At 46.2% G+C, this 22,128-nt stretch overlaps 2 protein-coding genes across 2 annotated transcripts in view; both read right to left on the reverse strand.

Annotated features, from left to right (window-relative positions):
* Window positions 1-126: 126 nt before the first annotated feature.
* ppifb (peptidylprolyl isomerase Fb) lies at window positions 127-3,815 on the reverse strand. Its single transcript, XM_084485853.1, has 6 exons — window positions 3,608-3,815; window positions 3,404-3,434; window positions 3,186-3,274; window positions 2,993-3,089; window positions 2,376-2,451; window positions 127-997 (listed from the first exon to the last, which is right to left on the reverse strand). Exons 1-6 carry the CDS (start codon window positions 3,755-3,757, stop codon window positions 862-864), a joined length of 579 nt encoding a protein of 192 aa, XP_084341979.1. The 5' UTR covers window positions 3,758-3,815; the 3' UTR covers window positions 127-861.
* Window positions 3,816-7,928: 4,113 nt separating this feature from the next.
* Window positions 7,929-22,128, reverse strand: part of zmiz1a (zinc finger, MIZ-type containing 1a) — a gene marked incomplete at its 5' end in the record, with an annotated part of 16,583 nt that continues 2,383 nt past the window's right edge. Inside the window, 18 exons of the mRNA XM_084485556.1 lie at window positions 7,929-8,142; window positions 8,478-8,837; window positions 9,307-9,464; window positions 9,953-10,188; window positions 10,472-10,540; window positions 10,706-10,773; window positions 11,012-11,172; window positions 12,306-12,411; window positions 13,021-13,231; window positions 13,620-13,761; window positions 14,213-14,381; window positions 15,007-15,087; window positions 16,191-16,376; window positions 16,683-16,964; window positions 17,513-17,714; window positions 17,984-18,204; window positions 18,836-18,950; window positions 19,672-19,807. Coding sequence (XP_084341682.1) covers window positions 8,035-8,142; window positions 8,478-8,837; window positions 9,307-9,464; window positions 9,953-10,188; window positions 10,472-10,540; window positions 10,706-10,773; window positions 11,012-11,172; window positions 12,306-12,411; window positions 13,021-13,231; window positions 13,620-13,761; window positions 14,213-14,381; window positions 15,007-15,087; window positions 16,191-16,376; window positions 16,683-16,964; window positions 17,513-17,714; window positions 17,984-18,204; window positions 18,836-18,950; window positions 19,672-19,807 — 3,011 coding nt within the window. The 3' untranslated portion in view covers window positions 7,929-8,034. The remainder of the gene's footprint in view (window positions 8,143-8,477; window positions 8,838-9,306; window positions 9,465-9,952; window positions 10,189-10,471; window positions 10,541-10,705; window positions 10,774-11,011; window positions 11,173-12,305; window positions 12,412-13,020; window positions 13,232-13,619; window positions 13,762-14,212; window positions 14,382-15,006; window positions 15,088-16,190; window positions 16,377-16,682; window positions 16,965-17,512; window positions 17,715-17,983; window positions 18,205-18,835; window positions 18,951-19,671; window positions 19,808-22,128) is intronic.

Genomic DNA, 22,128 nt, shown 5'->3' on the forward strand with positions numbered 1-22,128 from the left:
ATATGAGGGTTGGTAGTATATTTGTATTAAACTATATTAAGAGTGTATGCATTCCTCATGTCGCGTGAACCTCAATATCCACACCAGAACCACAACCAGTACACAACAAATGTCTTGAAATTTGGGTCCAGGTGAAACTTTATTCCGGCAGTAGATGTGTTATTACTTGAGATGAACAAAATCATTCACAGAACAAACTAGAGCAGATCTCCAAGGGATCGGTCACGGTTGAAACAGGGGAGTGCAAAACCCCCTCAGAATGCCGGTCTGACACTCCATCTCTCTGGCAAGAAAAGCCAAACAGACTATGACCAGAGATTGCCCTTTGTGATGTGGCTCGAGATGAACCTCCCAAGTTAAACAGGAAGAGGGCCCGGAAGCACACGACGTTACGGCCGTGTTCACCTTTCTCAGCATGGAGATTACAGCACATGACTTACAGACTATGGAGAAATCTGCTCAGCTTCAGCCTCCAGTGGTTACATCTACTCAACATATTGTTTGTATCACAGTTCTGGTTTCAAACAAAAACACACACAAGTTTGAAATGGGAATGATTCAACACCGTTCAGGAGCAACACTGTCACATGTTAATCAATGCATGGATTAATCAAAACGTTATGACAAGGTCTGGTTTGATTATTACACAAGTTCACATTACCCATGATATCTACCCATGGAACACTTTTAACAAGTGTGATTTGCCATAAAAAATCCCTGCCATACAATGAAACAAATCTAAGCTCTAGTCCCTCACATAAGTTTTGTACCATATGTAAAAGGAGCAGACCAGTGTTAATGTTAATATGGCTCAAGTCACATTGAGAACCCAGCATAAGAGTAGAGAGCAGAGTCTCTACTCTACTTCAGCTCTCCGCAGTCCGAGACTAAGATCCGCTTGGAGGTCCGTCCGGACCGGGAACCAAAGGCCTCCACCCTCCTCACCACATCCAGGCCCTCCTTCACACTGCCAAACACCACGTGCTTGCCATCCAGCCTGCACACACAAACACCCCAACGCAGAACGGTAAATCAACAAAGTTCAGGCAAAGTTTAGCCAATCACAATGATGAGGACTTCTGCTTGGCGACTGTCGGACTAGGTCCCCCTGATTTTCATATTCTGTACATGAGGAAAATCTGACAGCATCCACATGATGTTCAGTGGTCAGCATTGCACTATAATGGATGACAAGCTGGCGGGCGTTTTCATGTTGACAAAAGCATCATGAAAATGTTTATTCCTTTGTTATTGAATCAGTCCTCACATTGTCCTTTGTCAGCTGGTACGGGCCACTCGAAAAAAAAAAGTAAATAGACTGAAGGGTATTGTGGAAGTGTGCAGCACAATTGCAGGCACAACCTTGAATGACCTTCCTCATTTGCTTAAGGTAAGAAGGCCTAGTCAATCCAAGGATACCCTCTGGCCGCAGATACCATCTGCCTGGGTGTAGGACCAGTAGACTTGAGTTATGTGCTTACAGCTGGCTGTACACTTTTTTTTTTATATATATACACTTGATAGTATATTAGTAGTCCACCTGTATAACCTACTATATCACAGCTTTCCCATGTCAAATACATTTCTTGTTCATTAGATGAATCATACATCATACAAATTAATATAAAGAAAAAAATGTTTGAATACATACTTATTTTTAGAAACAAGTTAAAAAATGTTTTATTGAGGACAAAAGATATGTGGCTTGCTGGGATACAAATTTAAAACTAAAGGCTTGTTCAAGAACGAACGCCATTCGTTTGACTAAGGTCTTGTTCGAGTTGATAAAGGATCGCCCAAAAGCAGGTGTAAAAAATAGTAGGCCTATTAATGTACTAGGGGGCCAATATGTGATGCTTGCCGTGCACTTTAAAAATACTTCTCTAATCTGCCGTTTGCAGAGAGACCTTGATAATAAACAAGTGTTGATATGGGCTCTATGGGCAAAAGCTTCCCATTGCTAAATTATTCATAACATAATGATCAATTATTTATACTGGACTGCCCACTTAAACGTCTGCACTCAGTTGTATTGTGTGATAAATCGCAATGTCATCATATGACTTATAAAGTTTGTTACAGTTTATTAGTCCTACAAAATATCTTATAGAAAATATCACTTTAGAGTCTACAAATGTCGACAATAACTCTTAATTTACATGATTTAGACTTCAAAAAAAGAAAAATAAGCTGAAATCTAACATAGTTTACCAGCCTGGGGCTTGTACATATGTCTACAATACCTGGTATTGGTTAATTTAACTATTGTGGAGGGGGCCCTATCTGTGGAACTGCGGGCCCTGTTGTGGGCCGGTCTGAGTCAAACTCCAGGGTCATTTATTGGCAAAGTCCGTCCCTGGTTTCTGTGTACTTACCACTCTGTTTTCTCAGTGCAGATGAAGAACTGTGACCCATTGGTGTTTGCACCCGCATTTGCCATGGACAAGATTCCTGAGGAACCAACATGCAAAATAGGGATTAGTGATGTGTCTATGGTGATGGTGCACATGCAACAAAACAAGATACAGGTGCGGGTGCCCATGTAGACACACAAGAACGTTGTATTAACACAACGGACTATCTCAAATTACAGGCAATTATTTATATTTCAATGTATTCTTAAATATATATTTCTCCTTTCCACAATTCTTCATTATAATATAAGTGAGATGAACAGGACAATGATAGGATATGGTTACATTGCAGTAACTGAGCAATGAGTGCCAGTGCCCCCTTTTTACACAATTATTACTACAAGGTCATGGCCAGTGGGAAACAATGGAAACAAAAAGTCAGCCCGCTGCTAATACTCCTATGGGGTTTGTTAAGCAAACACAAAACATTAAATGGAAAACATTACAATGGAAAACATGATGGCCTGCACAATACACAACCTTCATTTTATTGTTATATTATTGTTAATCTGTCCATTTGAAGAAGAAAATCCCAGGTAGCACCTGCAGCTCTCCAACACACCGCCAGTGGGACTTACCGGGACCGGTGTGCTTCAGCTTGAAGTTCTCATCTGGAAACTTCCAGCCATAGATGGATTTCCCTCCGGTGCCATTGTTGTTGGTAAAATCCCCACCCTGAAACACACAACATATAACAAAATATCAATGTCATTCACGTCACGTTGACCAAACAAACGGCATATATAAGACGATGCAAGACATGCAACTAACCTGGCACATAAACTGAGGAATCACTCTATGGAAGATGGATCCCTTATATCCAAACCCATGTTCACCGGTGCATAGTGCTCTGAAGTTCTCTGAAGGGGGAGGACATCAGATATCAGAGGACAAAAACATAAAGGGTGTGGAAACTTAATTACAGCCTTGCAGATTCGTTGGAACTGCAGAGACAAGTTTGGCTGACGTCACATGTCATTATTGGTTACCTGCTGTTTTAGGCACAACATCGGCATTCAGCTGCAGACAAAAAACAAAAATACAATTCATTTAGAACATGTTCAACTGATTAATGATTCACTGAGCAGACACAGATCGGACATAGTGCCATGTCCAGGCGATGTAAAACAACGGCGTGCATGCGTGTGTAAAAGGTCGACAGCACACACATGGTTATTTAACTGTGAACTGACCTCGAAAGTAACCCTTCCCAGAGGCTCATTGTCGGCAGCAAGGTCGAAATACACAACAGGTTTCTTAGCCGCCGAAGAACCACTGCTGCACATTCGTACGGCGTTGAACGCCAGCGAACATAGTTTTATTCTATTTGTTAAAATAAGCATTTCTGCCTCGTATGTGCAGTGTGCACAGTGTACTAAATGAATTGTACAGAGTGATGTCCTCGAATCAAACTTGTTCTCTTTAAAATTGCAGTATTTAACAACACCTCGAGTCGTATTACTGCCCTCCATAGGCGGATATATGCTATTACACAGCTTGACGTTACCTGGATATGTAGAAATGATTGATACACACATTTATGTCGCAGCTACTTGCAGCACTGTGCATACACTATTTTTTTTAAAGGCTCTGTCTACTTTTTTACGTAGAAGGCTATTTTGTATTTATTTTAAATGCAAAAATGACAAGAACACAGCAGCATACAGGTATCATCTGAATACATATTTATTAGATAAATATTAGGTTGTCACATCATCTAACTACATACAGATCAGCAAGACTAAAAATCACAATTAGTTCCTTTATTTTCTGACCAGTTTAGAATATGAAATGATTGTACATACAATGTACAAACATAGAGACAAATGGCGACATTGCATGAATCACTTTAGATTGTACCATTTTGCTTTTCCATTCCAACTGCTCATAATATAAAAAAAATTGTACAAACTATGGATTTGGTTACAATCTTCCGGACTCTTCTCTCTCTCTCTCCTCCCCCCCCCCCCCCTCCTCCCCCCACCCCAACCCCAAAAAAGTCTGTCTTTCACCCTGCAGAATAATTCCCTCCAGAACTCTTTTCGTTGTTGCTGTAGCACCTCAAGAGTATGCAGGTGACGCAGTATAACACTAAGTATTACATGTAAACATGTAATGGGTTGTCAAAATATATTACAGAGAGGGGGGGGTTAAAACGCTGATGGAGGACAATCCACAGACACTATAACGAACAACGTTTCATTTTTCCATATTCAGCCACTTCCAATAGAGGGGTTGCAAGCTTAATTTTTTTTTATTATTATGAAGAAACAATGCACATTCCCAGGGAAAATGAATACATTTCTGTTCACGTGTCTCTATATTCATTTACATATATACAGGCATCACTAAAACGTTGACCCACTATGACCTAGACTGACTGCGTAGACCCCTTCTAGACCAGAATAGGTAAACGTGCCTCTCTTCTTTGCATCATTTTTATTTATTTTTTCATATCTTCCATCCGCCCCCCCCTCCCTCCCTCTTTGCTGTGATTGTGCAACTATAGATTCTGGGTGTAGGTCTGTCTGATACATAAAATTGGCTCACATGTATAAAAGAACAAACTGTGAAATGATAGCTCCATGGGATTGATATATATATATATTTGTTTTTCGTTTCCAATAGCAGGTGAATAAATCTGAAATAGGATATAAATGGCAGTCTGTGTGTGTGTGTGTGTGTGTGTTAAAATATGGAAACAATATGCCACTCGTTTGTAGTCAAACAACTCATGCGCCTAAAATATGTTGAACATAATGATGAACATAGAACTGTGGTGTGTCATCAGCGCATCAGATACAGTTGAAAGTATGTTTTCTAGTCTTACATGAAAAAAGGGGGAAAAAATTAGTACAAAATAATTTACCAAACAAAACACAGGGTGGAAAAAAGTGAATGGTCTTACGTTTAGGAACAAAACATATTTCCTATAAAAATAAATAAAAACAATATGAAGTTCTTTAAAAAATGTATATATCATTAAAATATAATTTGCCTGTTAGTCAACAAGGTTTGCGAGATACACCAATAGCCAGCCAATTGCCAAATTGAATTATTTTGAATAACTTTAACATAAAACCCATAAATAGACCAGATGTTGATGTTTAATATAACACAGCGGAACAGTGAGAAAAATATTGCTTTGTGTGAGCGTGTGTCATTTACAGTTTTTTTATTTCTAGTGACGTAAAGACGGGCGAGCATTCGATACAGAAGACGACAAATATGGATCTTATTTACCCAGCGGCCATCTTGGTGACATCTTTAACCTGAAAGCTAGCTGGCTAGGCCAGGGGAACGGAATGCGGTATTCCACATTCAGTTCCTCTAGCGGCCACCATAGATCTAGAAACTAGCTGGCTACGGGAACCGAATGCAGTATTTCACAATCAGTTCCTCTAGCAGCCATCATGGATCTAAAAGCTAGCTGGCTAGAGTTACTGAGTGCGGAATTTTGCATTCAGTTCCTCCCATTCCAGCAAACGTTCAGAACAAAGACGGTGGCTAGCTAGGTGAATAAGGCCAATAGAGGGGTACAGGGAGAGCACAGAGAACTGCAGGAAGTAGCTTATGAGGCGTATGGACTAGCGGTTAGCAGGAGTTAGGGAGCACCCATACAGTAGGCTGGTTACAAACTAAGTCAGCGCTCAGCTGGATATGAGGGCGTGACGATTGGTTAGGGAGTTCGGGCGACGCGACTAGGTAAGGACCAAACATTATCGAGATGATACAAAAATATTCACAAGAATATTTACAGTACAATAGGTTTTTTTCTCAAAAAATAATACATTTGCATACTGAACAGCACTCTTCGCGAAAAAGGTTCAAATTGAAAACAGGTGTGGCAGAAGTTCCAATACTGTTTCAAGAAGCTCTCCTTGAACAGCAGTGATGATGACTCGACTGGCTTGCCCTGTGTCTTTGAAAACAGTAATCCCTCCTCTGTATAAACAATTGTACACAAACACACCCACACACACACACACACACATTCTCACATCTGCACACGCACACACACACACACACACCGGCACAATCAATGCACACGAACAAACAAACACAAATATCTTGATTCTCATTCCCCTTACTTTGGTGATGGTGAGCAGTTTGTCTAAGAATTATGGATTTTTTTCAATTTGCAGCGTAAAAAACTAACAGGAAAAAAAACAACACACAACCTCAAACACAAACAGTATACATCCAGCAAATGACTGCGGACGTCAGCATTGTCCCTTCGGTGTTAGTCTTAAATAAATGATACAAATTTAGTCTGACGTAATAATAATTATAATAATAGCAATAATATAATAATAACAATTACAGATACATTAAGAGCTGAGTAAACAGCAACAAAAAAACAAACACTATCTTAACCATTTGGAATAGCACGAGACAGGGGTTGGCACACATGCACTTTGTAGATTACATAAACGGCACACGATTGAACATGAAGGGGGAGATTTACTTGACAAAAAATGCTGAGACTAGCAAGTGTGGGACGATGTGAAGCTGACAAACTGTACGTTTCGGCAGCAAGTACTAAATTCAGCGGGATAGGGTTAGGATTCGGAGGATCCTACAAATACACTCAGTGTGTCTCTTCGTAGTGCTAACGCTAACGTAATGCTAGCCTCTTCAGGACCACCACGAGTTCCATTATGTTGTGTGTTTTATGTACGGTTGTTTTGATATGATTTCAGTTGAAGTTTTTTTTTTTTACTGTTTTTAAGAATAACTGACAACAACTGAAGGAAAATGAAGGCCAATTATTCCCATATTCCCATCCGTCCACTTCCAAAATGATGAAATGAAAAAAAAAAAGGTACAAATTGTTAGAAAATTATGTAAATAAATGTTTGACGATAGACACAAATGGAGCTCTGTCTTTTGCTTTCACCAAAAAAAAACCTGTTTTTTATTTTTTTGCATTGCCATAATCTCTTGTGCTTTTAAATGATGAATGGTGGACAAAACCGTGCTACTAACCAGCCAAGAAAATAACATTTTTCATTGAGATTCGGTGGCTGTCTCAAATTGGCAATCACAACACGGACAGAATTCACACTGGCCAGAAAGGGCTTTTTTTTTTTTTTTTTTCTTTTTTTTTTTACATATATTTTTTTCTCTTTTATACAATTCATTCCTTTTTTTAACCTCTGAAAAGAAACAAAACATGAATTATAAAAATGCTACAACTAAAAACACTTTCCTAATGTGCACACGTACACCGGTGTGTATGTGTGTGTGGTATATAAAATCGACTTAACATAGCTGCACAGTTCCAAGGTATCGCAGCGAGGAGCGAGGGAGGCCCGCCCTCTCGGTAGCGCCGCTAAGAGTTAATACACCATTTTCAGTCAATCTGCGCTGGCCACTGAAAACTGTACATGAGGAAGAAGAGAGAGGGAGTGCATCTTTGTGTGTTTGTCAAGTTCTGAGAAACATTTGCGCTTTTTTGGGGAGCTGGGCGTGGGGGAGTGGGGGTCGGGGGGGGTGGGGGGGGGGGCTGTTTCAACCCCAGGCAGTCAAGAAGTTTATATTTGATGTGCATGTGTCAGTCAGTCTGTGAGTGTGTGTGTGTGTGTGCGTGTGTGTGTGTGTGTGTGAGAGTTCGCCCTCAGTTGTTTTCGAAGAGCGATAGAAGGTCGTCGTTGCTGCTACTGGGGAGGTCTGGGGGGTCCAGGTAGGACAACAGCTCGTCTGGGTTGGCGAGCTCCGGAAGTAGCTGTGGGCGGAGAAAGTACAGGAGAACGCATTAGTCAGGGTTTCGATCGAGTACAAAGGTGTCCTGAAAACACTGGCACACTTCATCACTTTCAACTTCCTACGACAATATCTTCTTTTGAGTCCCTCTCAAAAAACGTTCTTTATAAATTTGTCTGCGTTTTTTTTCATCCATGGTTTGCTTTCAATGTTTTCTCAATTGTTTGTCTGTTTTATTTCCATGTACAGATTTTTCCTTTGTTCTGTCATTTCTATTCAGTATTTATTCATTGCCAAGCATTTTGTAAACCACGTGTACTGTCAACTGTGTCCGCTCTCTCCCACCGTCACACTTACGTCTAAGGAAGGTTCTGGCATGTCCGACCCCGACCCACTGTCTAGGCTGTTGGAGGGGTTGAAGGACAGGTCGCCGTGCGGATGGTTGTTAGGGCCGGGCTGTTGCTGCTGTTGATGCTGTTGTTGTTGTTGCTGTTGCTGCTGCTGCTGTTGTTGTTGCTGCTGTTGCTGCTGCTGAAGTTGCTGTTGCTGTTGTTGTTGTTGTTGGGAGGGCAGGGGCTGCCGCAAGGGCTGAGGAGGCCCCCCGTGGTGCAGCTGCGGACCCCCCTGGTGAGGGTGGTTGCCGTGGTGCGGAGAGGCGTGCTGTAGGGTCTGCTGCAAGGAGCTGTGTGATTGGTCAGTGCTGGCAGGATGAGGTATCTGTGGACGAGCGTCAAAATAAAAGGCGCCTTGTTAAACACTTAAATAGAAACGAGGTATGAGCAAATCAACTGGAAAATATTTATTCATGAGTTAACTAAAAAGCAATAAAATGGGCTTGTTTGTTTAGGGATAGAGAGACAAACAGTCCAAGATTTTCATTCTAATGGACTTTCGGGAAAATGTGAGAAAGATAATATCTCAGTTTCTGTGTCAGGATCAGAGCACACACACACACACACACACACACACACACCCATCACACACATTGTGCTCTCTCAATCCCAGTAATCCCAGTTCAAAACCGTGAACCTAGTTAGTTAGTTATAAACATTTAGCATTGTTTTAATCTGGAAGGAGACAAGTTCAGGGTACACTTTTTTGAAAGTGTCCGTCGTCTTGAATTCTTCATCGTCCAATCACCTAGCGTGCACCAGCCGGCTGAGTGCGTCGGCGGAGGAGAACTCACCGAGTCGGGCATGTTGTGGGAGAGCGGCTTGTCCTGGCTCATCAGGTTGCCGGGCATGTCGGGGGGGTGGGAAAGCTGGGGGCCGTGCATGAAGTCATTCATGGACGTGCTGCCAGGGTTGCCGTGGGGAAAGTCAAAGTTTCCGTGGCCCCCGTAGCCTAGAAATAGAAGAAAATGAGGGCAAAAATAAAAAGTGATGCCACTGCAGAACAAATGGGCACAAATATGCTCGCAAGGCGTGGGTTACTTTCTGCAGTTCCCACGGTACAGGAGTGGATGGATATAGTCAATGATATTCATGTTATTGGAAAGATTTCTTCTTCTCTTTGCCTTCCGAAATCTTTTTCCCCCCACCCTTGTGACCAGATTTTGCGGATGTTTCGAATAAGTGACCCTGTGACTTTATATTCCAGTAAACCTCAATGATTATTACAGAACAGACCTTGTGTGCACACTTTACCGCTCCCAAACCGCACAAAGTTATTACATTTAGAAAATCCTAACTGGACTGACCCACAACCAACCAGAGCGATGAAATGTGTGACACATCAGCCGAGGCCATCTTGGTTTTTCATGAATTTTCAATTTCGGAAGTAAAAATTCAAAAACATTATTTTGCGTCCGGGACTTTCTCTTCCCCCTTTACCTTGGCCGCCGTACTCGCTGTTGTTTCCGCCGTGCTGCGGCGGGTAGGGCGAGGGGCCGGGCCCTAGCTGGGCTATCATGTCCATCACGTTGGGCATGATCATCTGGCTGGGACTCATGGTCTTGAACCTCTTGGCCAGCGGTCCGTCGGGGTCCTCCTTGATGTGGATGTCCGACTTAATGGGCACCGGCCGCCAGCTACACGTCGGGTCCACGGTCACCTCTTCGAATTCCGAGCTGAGAGAAAGAGAACGTGAAGAAGGGACGTTTTTAACCAGGGAGTTTAATGAACTACAAAGCGGTTGGTTTAGTTTTATTTGTAGTTCTTGGTGAATATTGAATCTCTGGAAAGAGGAGTACTCTTAAAGGGTAAACCAAACGCTTAAGTTGATCTACATTGAGCATAAAAACCAACAGACGTTGGTTTTAATAGGCTTAAGCGACTGGCAACTGACACCGTTTGGCAGCCATTTGAGTCAAACAGGAGCAACTGTCGTTGTGCTGTTCTGTGTTTACTCACTTTTGAATGGCATTCAAGATTCCCCACATGTACTGGTCCACTTCGAGTCCTTCTAACAATGCCGTTTTACTGTGAAGAGAAGTGACACACACACATACAGTGTTAACATCGGAAATAATTGCACTTCAATCATCATTGTCGCACTTCAAGGGTTATATACATCAAGTATATGCAAGTAATATATATATATATATATTACATATTATACTGAAAATGATGGTTACTTGAACTTACTTGCATACAGGACATCGCCATGTACCCCTCTCACAGTTCAATTGTAAATAGGATTCCAAATCAAAACACTGCAAAAAACAGACGTAAGTAGAAAATTAACATGACATACACTCCCCATGTTCAAACAATTATTTGAAAGGAAATTCAAACACCTTTGTTTGAGCTAGTCCCGCTGAGCTAGTCCCCCACTATAAAGGGGGGGGGGTGGAGCCAGAATGTTTGACTGGAGTTACCCGGTAGTAACCCAAACATTTCAACAGTAACTCATGCACATGCAGCAAAGCATCTCCTGTGTTTGAGACGTGCCTGGACGTGTTTGCAGTCGTGTCCCCGCGCTGGAAGCTGTATTCGCCGGAAGGTGATTGGACATTTGAGGGAGACTTTGATGGCCGTCTGCTCCACGCCGTCCTCGCCGTTGAGCGAGGGGTTGCCGGAGGACGCGGCTACGCTACTGAAGTTCCTCTTCACTGTAGGGTGAGAGACAGGGCGAGGGACAGGGGTGAGGGAGAGAGAAAGAGAGAGGGAGGGAGGGATGGACAGAGAGAGGGAGAGAGAGAGGTAGAGAGAGGGAGAGAGAGAAAGGGAGGGATAGGGAGGGAGAGGGAGAGGGAGAGAGGGAGGGTTAGGGAGGGAGAGGGAGAGAGGGAGCGAGAGGGAGGGAGAGAAAGGGAGGGAGAGGGAGATGGAGAGGGAGGGGGAGGGAGGGAGAGATTGAATGTTTTTGAATGGGCCCTTGTATTTTTATGTATTATTTATTTAGACATAAACATCGTTGGGGTATATAAAGCCTGCGCCAGTGTGTGTCTGTGTCAGTGTGTGTCTATGTCAGTGTGTGTCTGTGTCAGTGTGTGTGTCTATGTCAGTGTGTGTCTATGTCAGTGTGTGTCTCTGGCAGTGTGTGTCTATGTCAGTGTGTGTCTACGTCAGTGTGTCTTTATCAGTGTGTGTCTACGTCAGTGTGTGTCTGTGTCAGTGTGTGTCAACGTCAGTGTGTGTCTCTGGCAGTGTGTGTCTACATCAGTGTGTCTATGTCAGTGTGTGTCTTTATCAGTGTGTGTCTTTATCAGTGTGTGTCTGTGTCAGTGTGTGTCTTTATCAGTATGTGTCTACGTCAGTGTGTGTCTATGTCAGTGTGTGTCTATGTCAGTGTGTGTCTGTGTCAGTGTGTGTCTGTGTCAGTGTGTGTCTGCATCTGTGTGTCTATGTCAGTGTGTGTCTATGTCAGTGTGTGTCTACGTCAGTGTGTGTCTCTGGCAGTGTGTCTGTGTCAGTGTGTGTCTATGGCAGTGTGTGTATATGTCAGTGTGTGTCTATGTCAGTGTGTGTCCCTGGCAGTGTGTGTGTGTGTGTGTGTGTGTCAGTGTGTGTGTGTGTGTGTCAGTGTGTGTCCCTGGCAGTGTGTGTGTGTGTGTGTGTGTCAGTGTGTGTCCCTGGCAGTGTGTGTGTGTGTGTGTGTCAGTGTGTGTCCCTGGCAGTGTGTGTGTGTGTGTGTGTCAGTGTGTGTCCCTGGCAGTGTGTGTGTGTGTGTGTGTCAGTGTGTGTCCCTGGCAGTGTGTGTGTGTGTCAGTGTGTGTCCCTGGCAGTGTGTGTACGTGCGTACCTTTGGTGATGCAGTGCTCCGCGGGCAGGAGCCTCTTCTTCAGGAGGCCCTGCAGCACCGAGCGGACCGAGGGCCGGTGGACCAGCTGGAGCACAAACAGGTGGGACTGTGGAGGGGGGGGGCCCAGGTGGGGTCAGGGTCATCAACGCCATTCTCATTGTTTGTGTTCATAATACGACAATAATGTTATGTTATGTTTTGTAGAATACTTGTATTTTTTTGTCTTTTTTCAATGCTGCCGAATCGCAAATGACATTCCCTTAAGGCCATTTATCGTGGCGCAACAGCATATAACTGATATCTTCTATAACTGATATCTTCATGTTTATGCTCATGGATTTCATCCATTCTCACTTGTGAAAATGGAACATTCTCTTAATGTCACGATAACATTCACCATGCAACCAATAATTTTCCAATCCCTTTGGATCCCAAAGCAACTCTAAAGTCCAGTTGTTGAGAAACTATTTGCATCCATACTGACGTCATCTGTAATCTTAATGCATATCAGACCACAGACCACCCCCTCCTGGGGGCTAGGGTCAGGGGGCTGTCATAAATATTTGGCCTGTTAAGCCCTTTGAGACTGTAATGGCGATTAAGGGCTATACAAATAAAATTGTATTGAATTGAATTTCATTTAAAACCCTGATGGTATGAGCTTGATCTCCCCGTTGCCGTCTACATGGGGTTAGTATTCCCGGGCTCCACTCACACAACAGCAGGCCGTGACCGTGATCTGGATGGTGTTCCTGCCCGGCTGGCAAACGTGCTTGAGGTGCAGGGGCTTGTGGGACGTCTTGTTGTCGCCCCTCTCGATGGTGAGGGGCGTGGCGTTGACGCTGACCTGCACCGAGGCGGGCCAGTTGGTGTTCATCTGCCGGTCCTCGTGGTGGTAGCACTTGAACTGCAGCTCCAGGTCCGACCTGCCCGCCGCCACACCAACCCGCCATTCATTAATTATGGATTATAATTTTTTTTAAAGATTTATTTTTTGCATTTTTCAGCTTTATTATAGAGAGAGACAGAGAGGAAAGTGTGGAAGACAGAGAGGAAGACATGCAGTAAATGACCCAGGTCGGATTCGATCCTGGGTCTCTGCTATTAGGACTGTGCCTAATATATGGTATACTCCTTAGCCCAGTGCGCCACCGGGGCACCCTTGTTATGGATTATTAGGGCTATTTTTCACTTTTTTCTTTTGTTGATTGATTAGTATTACTATGATTTACACTTAAATGTTCTTAGGCAGGATGTGAGAGAGAGCGAGAGAGAGAGTGAGAGCGAGAGAGAGAGAGTGTGTGTGTGGGCTACCTCCACATGAGCGTCTGGTGCACGGAGGGCCGCAGGTGGAAGACGTGGTTGCTGACGGCCAGGTTGTGCTCCAGCCTGAAGGGCTCCAGCACCACCCCGTCCCGCACCGGGAAGGTCAGCCGCAGCTCCTCGTTGGGGTTCACTAGGGTGGAGGGAGGCACGGTGGAGGGAGGCACGAGACGAGGGGACGGCAAACTGGTCAATTTCCACTGGTTCAACCTTTTAACTTTCCAATATAATCTGTGTAATTCGTTTTTTGTGTTGGATTTGGAGCCAGCAAACGGGTTTTTCCATCACTTTGCTATCATCGGTTGGTGATATTTATAGAAAACAAAAAGGATTGTGACAATACTCACACTAACCGACGATGTAGCAAAGTTATTGGTTGCACTTTTGCAAACAAAAAAAAAAGTATGGGACACAGATTATATCGGAAAGTGGCAGGACATGTTTTTTCAACACTCTGTAATGCTTCGACATGGCACTCTCAACTCTCAACGTCCTAGTTGAATAGGTGAACACTGTGGAGCTCCTTCTCAGGGGGCCTGGGGGACTGGGCTGTGCGGTGCAGGGCTAGAGAGGCGAGGGCTCACCTGGAGGAGGAGGAAGTGCGTTGATGTTTGGTTTGATGTCGGGGGGGAAGGGGGGCTTGACGTCCTGGTTGGGCGACAGGTACGGGGGGATGTTGCTGCCCGGCGTCATGGGAGGCGTGGGGTTTCCCGGGACGGGTGAGTGGGGGTAGTTCCCCACCGGCCTGGGAGGCTGCGCACAGGAGGTCCACGGTCAGTTTTCAATTAAGCAACATCACGTGAGAGGATATACTGCTGTCATAGTGAATATCAGCATGGCTGGGATTTGACCGTAGGGACGAGGCCGCAAGGCGGAGCCGAATCACTTATTTGGATCCGCCAACACTAAATCCGCAACTGGATTGGGATTGAAGTGTTGCCAAGGAACGAGCAAACGTTTCCTGTACACTAGCTTGCTACTATGTGTAGGTCTACATTCAGGGCGTCTGTCATCCACTTCATATTCTCGTGACGAATGTTCATCGTTTAACCACAATGTTATTGGTGGAAATATGTTAATCTTTGCGGTGAAAAGTCTGTCACAATCTCGGATAGATAACGATGGTTCATTTAAATAGCCGCTATTAGAAAACATGTAAAGCCTAGTGATAATATAGTAAAAAGTCCCAGTGCTGCCTTGTCCAATCAAATCACTTTGTCGGATATAACTGTTAACAGATAACTTAACCACAGACAATCCAAGATGTTACCCAAGCAAAGACTAGATAACGGCATGCTGAAGTATATTCATTTAATATGATCTTGTATCTAGATACAAGACTACATAATTGTCTTGGTGTGAAAGAGATGAACCTTACCCCGTTCATGTTGCCCTGGTTGTACTGGTATCCACCACTCCCAGAGAAGTTATTCGACTGGCCGTTAAACCCTGGCTCTTGCTGTTAATGGGGAGTAAACAATGAAAAACGTCAAGAAAAAGACATAATTTGTCTATTCATGGGTTTGATTGGGTTAGAAAACGGCAGGAAAATGTATTTGTTCCAGCATGAATACTCATTGGTAAGCAGTTCATAATTGGTTATAAATGATGAGTGATATAATGGTTTAACAGATCATTTATAAAGTGTAGGTTGATGATTGATAAACTATTGACAATTTCTTACTAAGTTCATGATAAGTTCAGGTAATTAGAAAGCACCAGTTAAGTACTTTGTGAGAGCTCATCTAAAGTTAGGACTATCTATGCCTCATTATGCTGTGTTCGCTCTAACCTCTTCATGTTTAACAACTGCGCTTTATTTAAGAGCAGACTGTTCTCTGACAGCAGCTCAGTGAGTCACCGCCCCCTTCCTTCCCTGTTGTTGCGTCTATTGATTTGCGTTCCAGTTCCAGTAGCTTCTGTCAAAGATGACCAATGTGTTCCCAACAGTCACTTATTCAATACTTGTGCCAGTGACAACAAATCAGAATGTAGTTTATCGACAAAACACACATATAATTCTGCACTATTTCTGGCACTGTGATTAGCGACCTGTGATTAGCGACCTTAGCTACCTGTGATTAGCGACCTGTGATTAGCTTCCTGTGATTAGCGACCTTAGCTTCCTGTGATTAGCGACCTGTGATTAGCGACCTGTGATTAGCTACCTGTGATCAGCTACCTTTGATTAGCTACCTTTGATTAGCTACCTGTGATTAGCTACCTGTGTATAGCTACCTGTGATTAGCTACCTGTGTATAGCTACCTGTGATTAGCTACCTGTGATTAGCTTCCTGCCGCTGACAGGTTAATCCCCAGGGAGACGACCCGACTAGAATGATAATACAATTAAACTGGACCTCGGAGAGCAACAGTGGAACAACAAGCCGGACAGCTCGGCTGGTCGCTCCGGGTCCAGGTCAAAGCACTTAAATCGAACCACACAAACAGAATAACCAGACTCTGGCAGTCAAAGGTGGTGCAGCGTTGCCGGGGTCTTCGTGTTAAGGGCTACACAAATAGACCGGAGCGGACTCCGTTTGACCGGACGTGCGGGCTGACCTTGTAGTACTGGCCCATGGCGGCGCTGGGCGGGGGGTACTGCCCCTGGAGCTGCTGGCCCGGCATCCTCTGACCCGGGTAGTTGGGCGAGGGCAGCGGCCTCTGGGCGGGGTTGGGCGCCGGGTACTGACCCTGCTGGCCGGGGAACTGGTTGTTTGGTCCGTACTGCTGCCCGCCGTAGCTCGGCTGGGGAAAGAGACACACAGAGAGAGAGAAAGAGGCACAGTTAGAAAACAGAGGAAATTGTATTTTCATTCTCTACTCCAAGAAATGAACGTGACCCCTTGTGTGTGTCTGGGGTTTACTGATGACGGATGTCGTTGTTATTTAATGTGCAAAAATTGAACATTGATCGTAGTCTCACTGAAAACCTAGCGTGGCTGACTGCAGCTGCATGCCTCAGCCAGGGCACAGGGAAATAGATGCAGAATCTCAACGAGTGTTTCCTTTCCTCTGGTTAAATAAAGGTTGAATAAATCAAGATCCGCTCACCTCCCCCGGGTAAGGCCTCTTCATACCCTGCATGCTCATGCCCTGCGGCCCTCGGGGCCCGGCGTAGCCCTGCTGCTGGGGCATCCGCTGGCCGTGGGGCCCGAACGGCCCCATGCCCTGGGCCCTGGGCTGGTTCATCCCCATGGGAGGGCCGCCCATGTTGGAAGCATTCATGCCGGGGCCCATGTTCCCCGAGAGGGTCCGTGGGCCCCGGGGACCCGGCTGGTTCATGAACTGGCTGTTGTACGCCTGGTTGGGTCCCATCTGGAAGGTGGAACTCATCTGGCAGGGGAGAGAAAGGGTGGTCCCGGTCACGTTATGTATTTCAGAACGCAGGCCGCCGTTGTGAATGAGCTGCCTCCGACTACATCCCAGGGACGTCAAGCCTGATTTCTTTTTCACTGGCGTCAAATGACGTTTCTACAGATGGGGGTTGAGTGCTGTTGTACATCACCACTCTGCTGGAAGGTAATCCGAGACGGAGAGCTATTCATCAACACAGTATCCTTCACTTGTGGTTTGCAATACTGAAAACGGTTGCAGCCGATGGCTTTTTGCTGCTATATTCAATCATTTTGGGCTCCTGTCTAATCCTTTAAACACTGTTGGCTTGTCAACTGTAAGGTTTCATGTCATCCATTTTTAGGACTGTTTAGTGGTAACTGCAGGTAACTACAAATTGTTGTGGTCGACATAAACACACAGCAGCAGGGGCGCAGAGGGGGTGCATAATCAATACACTTCTCTCGCTGTAATCCGAAAATATATATTTAACAGTACTCATAGTTGTCATGGCAACACGGCGACAGAGGCTTTAGCCTTTTCCTTACCGGTCCGTACTGGCCCATGTCCTTGTTCTGCGTCTCCTGCATGGCGGCTACGGTTGCCGTGGCGGTGGCGGTTGCCGTGGCAGCTGCGGCGGCCACCGCAGCAGCGGCTGCGGCGGCCGCGGGCTGGGCGAAGTCCGACTGCTGCCGGCCGTGGGGGGGCATGCCCATTCCCCCTGGTCCGGAGTTGGGACCCCCAGGGTAACTGCAGCACAGAGAGGAGAGTCACAATGGGAGTGAGGAGGGAGCTCTGGTGGACTGTTGACTGGCCCGGTCTGTCCATTTGATTTGAACCTATTTAATTTAGGGACGTATCCTTTACCCGACAAAAACACAATACAACACAGAAGAACATTACAAGTTTTTTTGTTATAAAGAAGACGCTTTCTACCAAAGCATTTGATTGTAAATATTTAAACATGATGCCAACAGAGATACGACCCCTTTAAATCCACCACGGTGGCACGGACTCACTTGCCACCGAAGCCCCCTCCCCCCCCAGGGTAGTTGGGTCTGCCGTACATGCCCTGCTGCATGTAGCCCTGGTTGGGGTTGCCCTTGTTGGGGAACTGCTGCTGGTTCCCGGGGAACTGCGGAGAGTTCATGCCCTGGTTGTTTCCTGGCATCCCCGAGCCCATAGGGTTCCCCCCTTGGTTCATGGGGTTGTTGTTGTTGGCCATGGGATTCCCCAGCACCTGTGAGGAATACGGAGACAAGGCATGTAATGTGTCAACATGTAGTAGCAATACAGAGTTTAGGTTTTTAGCATTAAGTCTGAAAACTTCTCATGTCAACTCGGGTCAAATTCATTTCTGTCAACTGAATATAAACTATTGTATAATTATCCTTAATGTAAGTCATAATTTGTGAACACTTTAGCATTAATTATCATCACATCACAAACTAAATAACTTTTGTATTGGCTTGTGCATCCTTTATCGCTTTCCATCTATTTTCACTGGTTCAATTTTACAAATACAAGACAACATAACCAAAATGTAATAGTAAATGTAATTACCAATTAAAATCAAACAACGTGTCAAGAGACACTCCTTATCCTTTGTGTAGTAAGGGACATCAAGACTATGAGAATACTAAGCAATGCTGTTTCTCAATGAGAGAAAGCAACAAAGAACCAAAGATGAGGGAGAAAGAGTGACTAAGACAGCAAGAGAGAGAGAGTGAAAAAGAGAGTTTTTTTTTTTTTCTGTTCTCAGATATATCTGTGTGTGTCTCTTTGTGTGTGTGTGTGTGTGTGTGTGTGTGTGTGTGTGTGTGCGTGCGTATGTGCATGGCGTGGGGGCGTGTGAGCGAATCAGCCCTCACCTGACTCTGGGACGTGTTGGTCACGCCCCACACGGTGGTCACCACGGACAACGAGCCCGGCGGCTGATTGGTGTTCTGTTGCCATGGCACCGAGTCGTAGGGAAAGGACCCATCACTGCGAGAGACAGAACACGACCCACGGTGTCAGCACAAAAAAAAAACACACACCAAAAAAAGACCAAAGGGAGACACAGAGCGACTTCACTGACTGGTACCCACACTTGTCTGCACGTCTCAAACACACGCGCACCGTGACGCATGCATTCGTCTTCGTTAGTGTGGCGTGGGGACAGACAGACAGGCAGACATGTGTTTTACGGCTGAGACTCTGGTAAGTTGTACCACGGCGGCGATAGGCTGCACTGTAATGATTAACTGCGTGTTTTATGGGCTGTTGGAGCGGTGGCAGGCGCTGAGTGTGACAGTGTGTCTTGCTCACTGATCCATGAGGAGCAGGGGAGTCTGCATAGAGAAGGAGAAGGGCGGTCCCTTCTCCTTGGGGACGCACGACGCGCACACACTCGTGCACACTGGCAGACGCCCACGGAGACATGTCTAAGAAGCACACACATACACACACAAACCCTCGGACAAACACGATGACACAAAAAGACACCCAGACACGTGCATACCGCGAAATAGAGTCACACACACAAACACACTCTCACAAACACACTTTTGCTATTTACACATGTATATATGCACGCACAAATTGTATGCACGCACACACAAAGACACACAGTCCACCTGCTTGCATGCACACATGTGGACACACACACACACACACACACACACACACACACACACACACCAGAGTTGGTGGCTTGGACACTGACCCGTGTGAGAGTCCGGGCTTCATAGAGTTCATGGGGGGCTGCATGGGGACCTTCCCGGGGGGCTCGTTCTGACGGGTCTTCTGGTGGCGAAGCAGGAGGAGGCGTCCCAGCTCCTCACACCAGGACGACAGGAGAGCTGGAGGAGGAGGAGGAGGCGAGAGGAGGAGGAGGAGGAGTGGGAGGAGGAGGAGGAGGAGCAGGAGAAGGGGGAGGAGGAGGAGGAGGAGGAAGAGAGAGGGGAAAGAGAGAGGGGGAAGAGGAGGGAGAGTAGAGAGGAGATGGAGGATGAAAGTGGAGGAGCAAGGAGGAGGAGGAAGACGAGGAGGAGGAGGAGAAGGAGGAAGAAGAGTGGATTAGCACGCTGGCGTTTCACTTGGGCGAGAAACATCTCCACAGATAACAACCTCCAACACCAATCCCCCTTTTGCAGAGGGCCTCCCAGCGGGGGAGTGCACGCGTGTGTGTGTGTGTGTGTGTGTGTGAGAGAGCAGGGAGGGCAGATGAAACATAAACAACAAAAAGGAACAGAAGAAGGCGAGGGAAAACAAATTCAAAAAGCAATGGCCCCGCTGGCTGAGCGATGTAAAGAAACTCCCTTCAAGACCAAAGCGAAAATAAAACACAAAAAAAAAAATTCAATGAGGTGTTTGATGTACTGCAATACACCCTGGGCCTCAACCTTGCGCCGCGTCACTCCCTCTCTTGTCCACTTGGGTTCACTGTTGGACAGCCAGTGGATCACATGGATTCTTCACTTCCCCCCCCCCCCCCCCCCGGCCCACCGTTCTGGTAGGTTGCGACACCCAGAGAGAGTGCTTGATCAAATCATATGCTTTTCATCTGCACTGCATCTCTTGCACTGAGCCCACTACAAAAGAGCCACTTTTCCTTTTCAATATCCCTCCCTCTCTGTGAAACTCTCTCGACCCTTCCTCAGCAGCAGAAACAAAGGGAATGTGGATTTAATCAAAGCAAGGCGGAGCCGCCCCCCATCCACTAAGTCACATCAGTGGCACTCGTGTCACCGTGCGTGTGCTTGCGTGTGCGTGCGTGTGCGTGCGTGCACATGTGTGTGTGTGTGTGTGTGTGTGTGTGTGTGTGTGTGTTGGGGAGGCATGTAATGATGTGATGGGTGTCGAAAGCAGCACCCGGTGCTGGCGGACAGATCCGGTCTGCTGGCGAAACACACAAGGACACCCCACCCTGCTACCATTACACAGGGTGGGTGGGGGGGACGAGAGAGCGCGAGAGAGAGAGAGCGAGAGAGAGAGAGAGAGAGAGAGAGACAGAGAGAGAGAGAGCATGCTAATGGAGCTGGTAGAACAAACAACAGCTTCCCCTACTTCTGTCATAAACGTGGCAATCTCACACACACACACACACACACACACACACGCACACACAGACACACTAGATGAATCCTCAGGCACGGACCAAAAAAATACTGTCCCTGGCACTCTCATCCATTCATGTGGTGTGTGTTTTGTGCAAACATGCACTTTCATACACAGACACACACTCCTAATAAATAGACACAAGATGTCCCCTGAGTGCCAAATTTCGTAGTGTGAAACTAAAAGCGAATTCAAGCGAATGAGACACACACATACACACACACACTCACACACACACACACACACACACACCTTATCCTCTCCCACAGCCCACTAGAGGCTCCGCTTCCCACAAGGCACCTCTTCTTACATTGTGAGCAGCGAGCGGTGCACAGCAGCCTCACGTCGCGCTAAAGACCAGGGCTGGAATACAAAGGACGAGTGCAGATGGTGCTAGCAGTCTCCTCTCTCCCTCCGCTCCACTCTCCCTCTCCTCCCCCATCTCCCTCCCTCCTTTACTCGCCGTTCGCCCGCCTCTTCTCTCCCATCCCCTCCTCTCTCCTTCCTCTCCTCTCTCCCCGTCCCCTCCTCTTCCCTCGACCTCCTCTCCCTCATTCGCCTTCCTCTCCGCTCTCCCATCCCATCCTCACTCCTCTCCGCTCTTCCATCCTCGCCTTTCCCTCTCCTCCCCTCTGTCCCTCACCCTACTCCCCGCCCCTCCTCCCGGCCCCCCTCTCCTCCTCGCCTTTCCTTCTCCTCCTCTCTGTCCCTCACCCTACTTTCCCGCCACTCCCCACCCCCCCCTCTCCTCCCCTCCTTTCTCCTCCTCTTTAGAGGCATCACAGGGCACAGGACTGGAGGCAGCTGTGTCTCTATGCTGTTGGCATGACAGGTGCCAACAGGACCTGCTGGGGTCTTCCTCGGGAGGCTTGACTACAGATCACCTGCCTTGAAGGACGGGCTGGGTGGTGGCTGCCTTTTAATCAGAACGTGTCCCCCCCCCCCCCCCACCCCCGCCCGCCCACTGAAAGATAAAACACACACACACACACACACACACACACACACACACACACACACACACACACACACACACACACACACACACACACACACACGGATT

This window comes from Micromesistius poutassou (assembly GCF_964030765.1).
Source record: "Micromesistius poutassou genome assembly, chromosome: 21".
Lineage (NCBI taxonomy): Eukaryota > Metazoa > Chordata > Actinopteri > Gadiformes > Gadidae > Micromesistius > Micromesistius poutassou.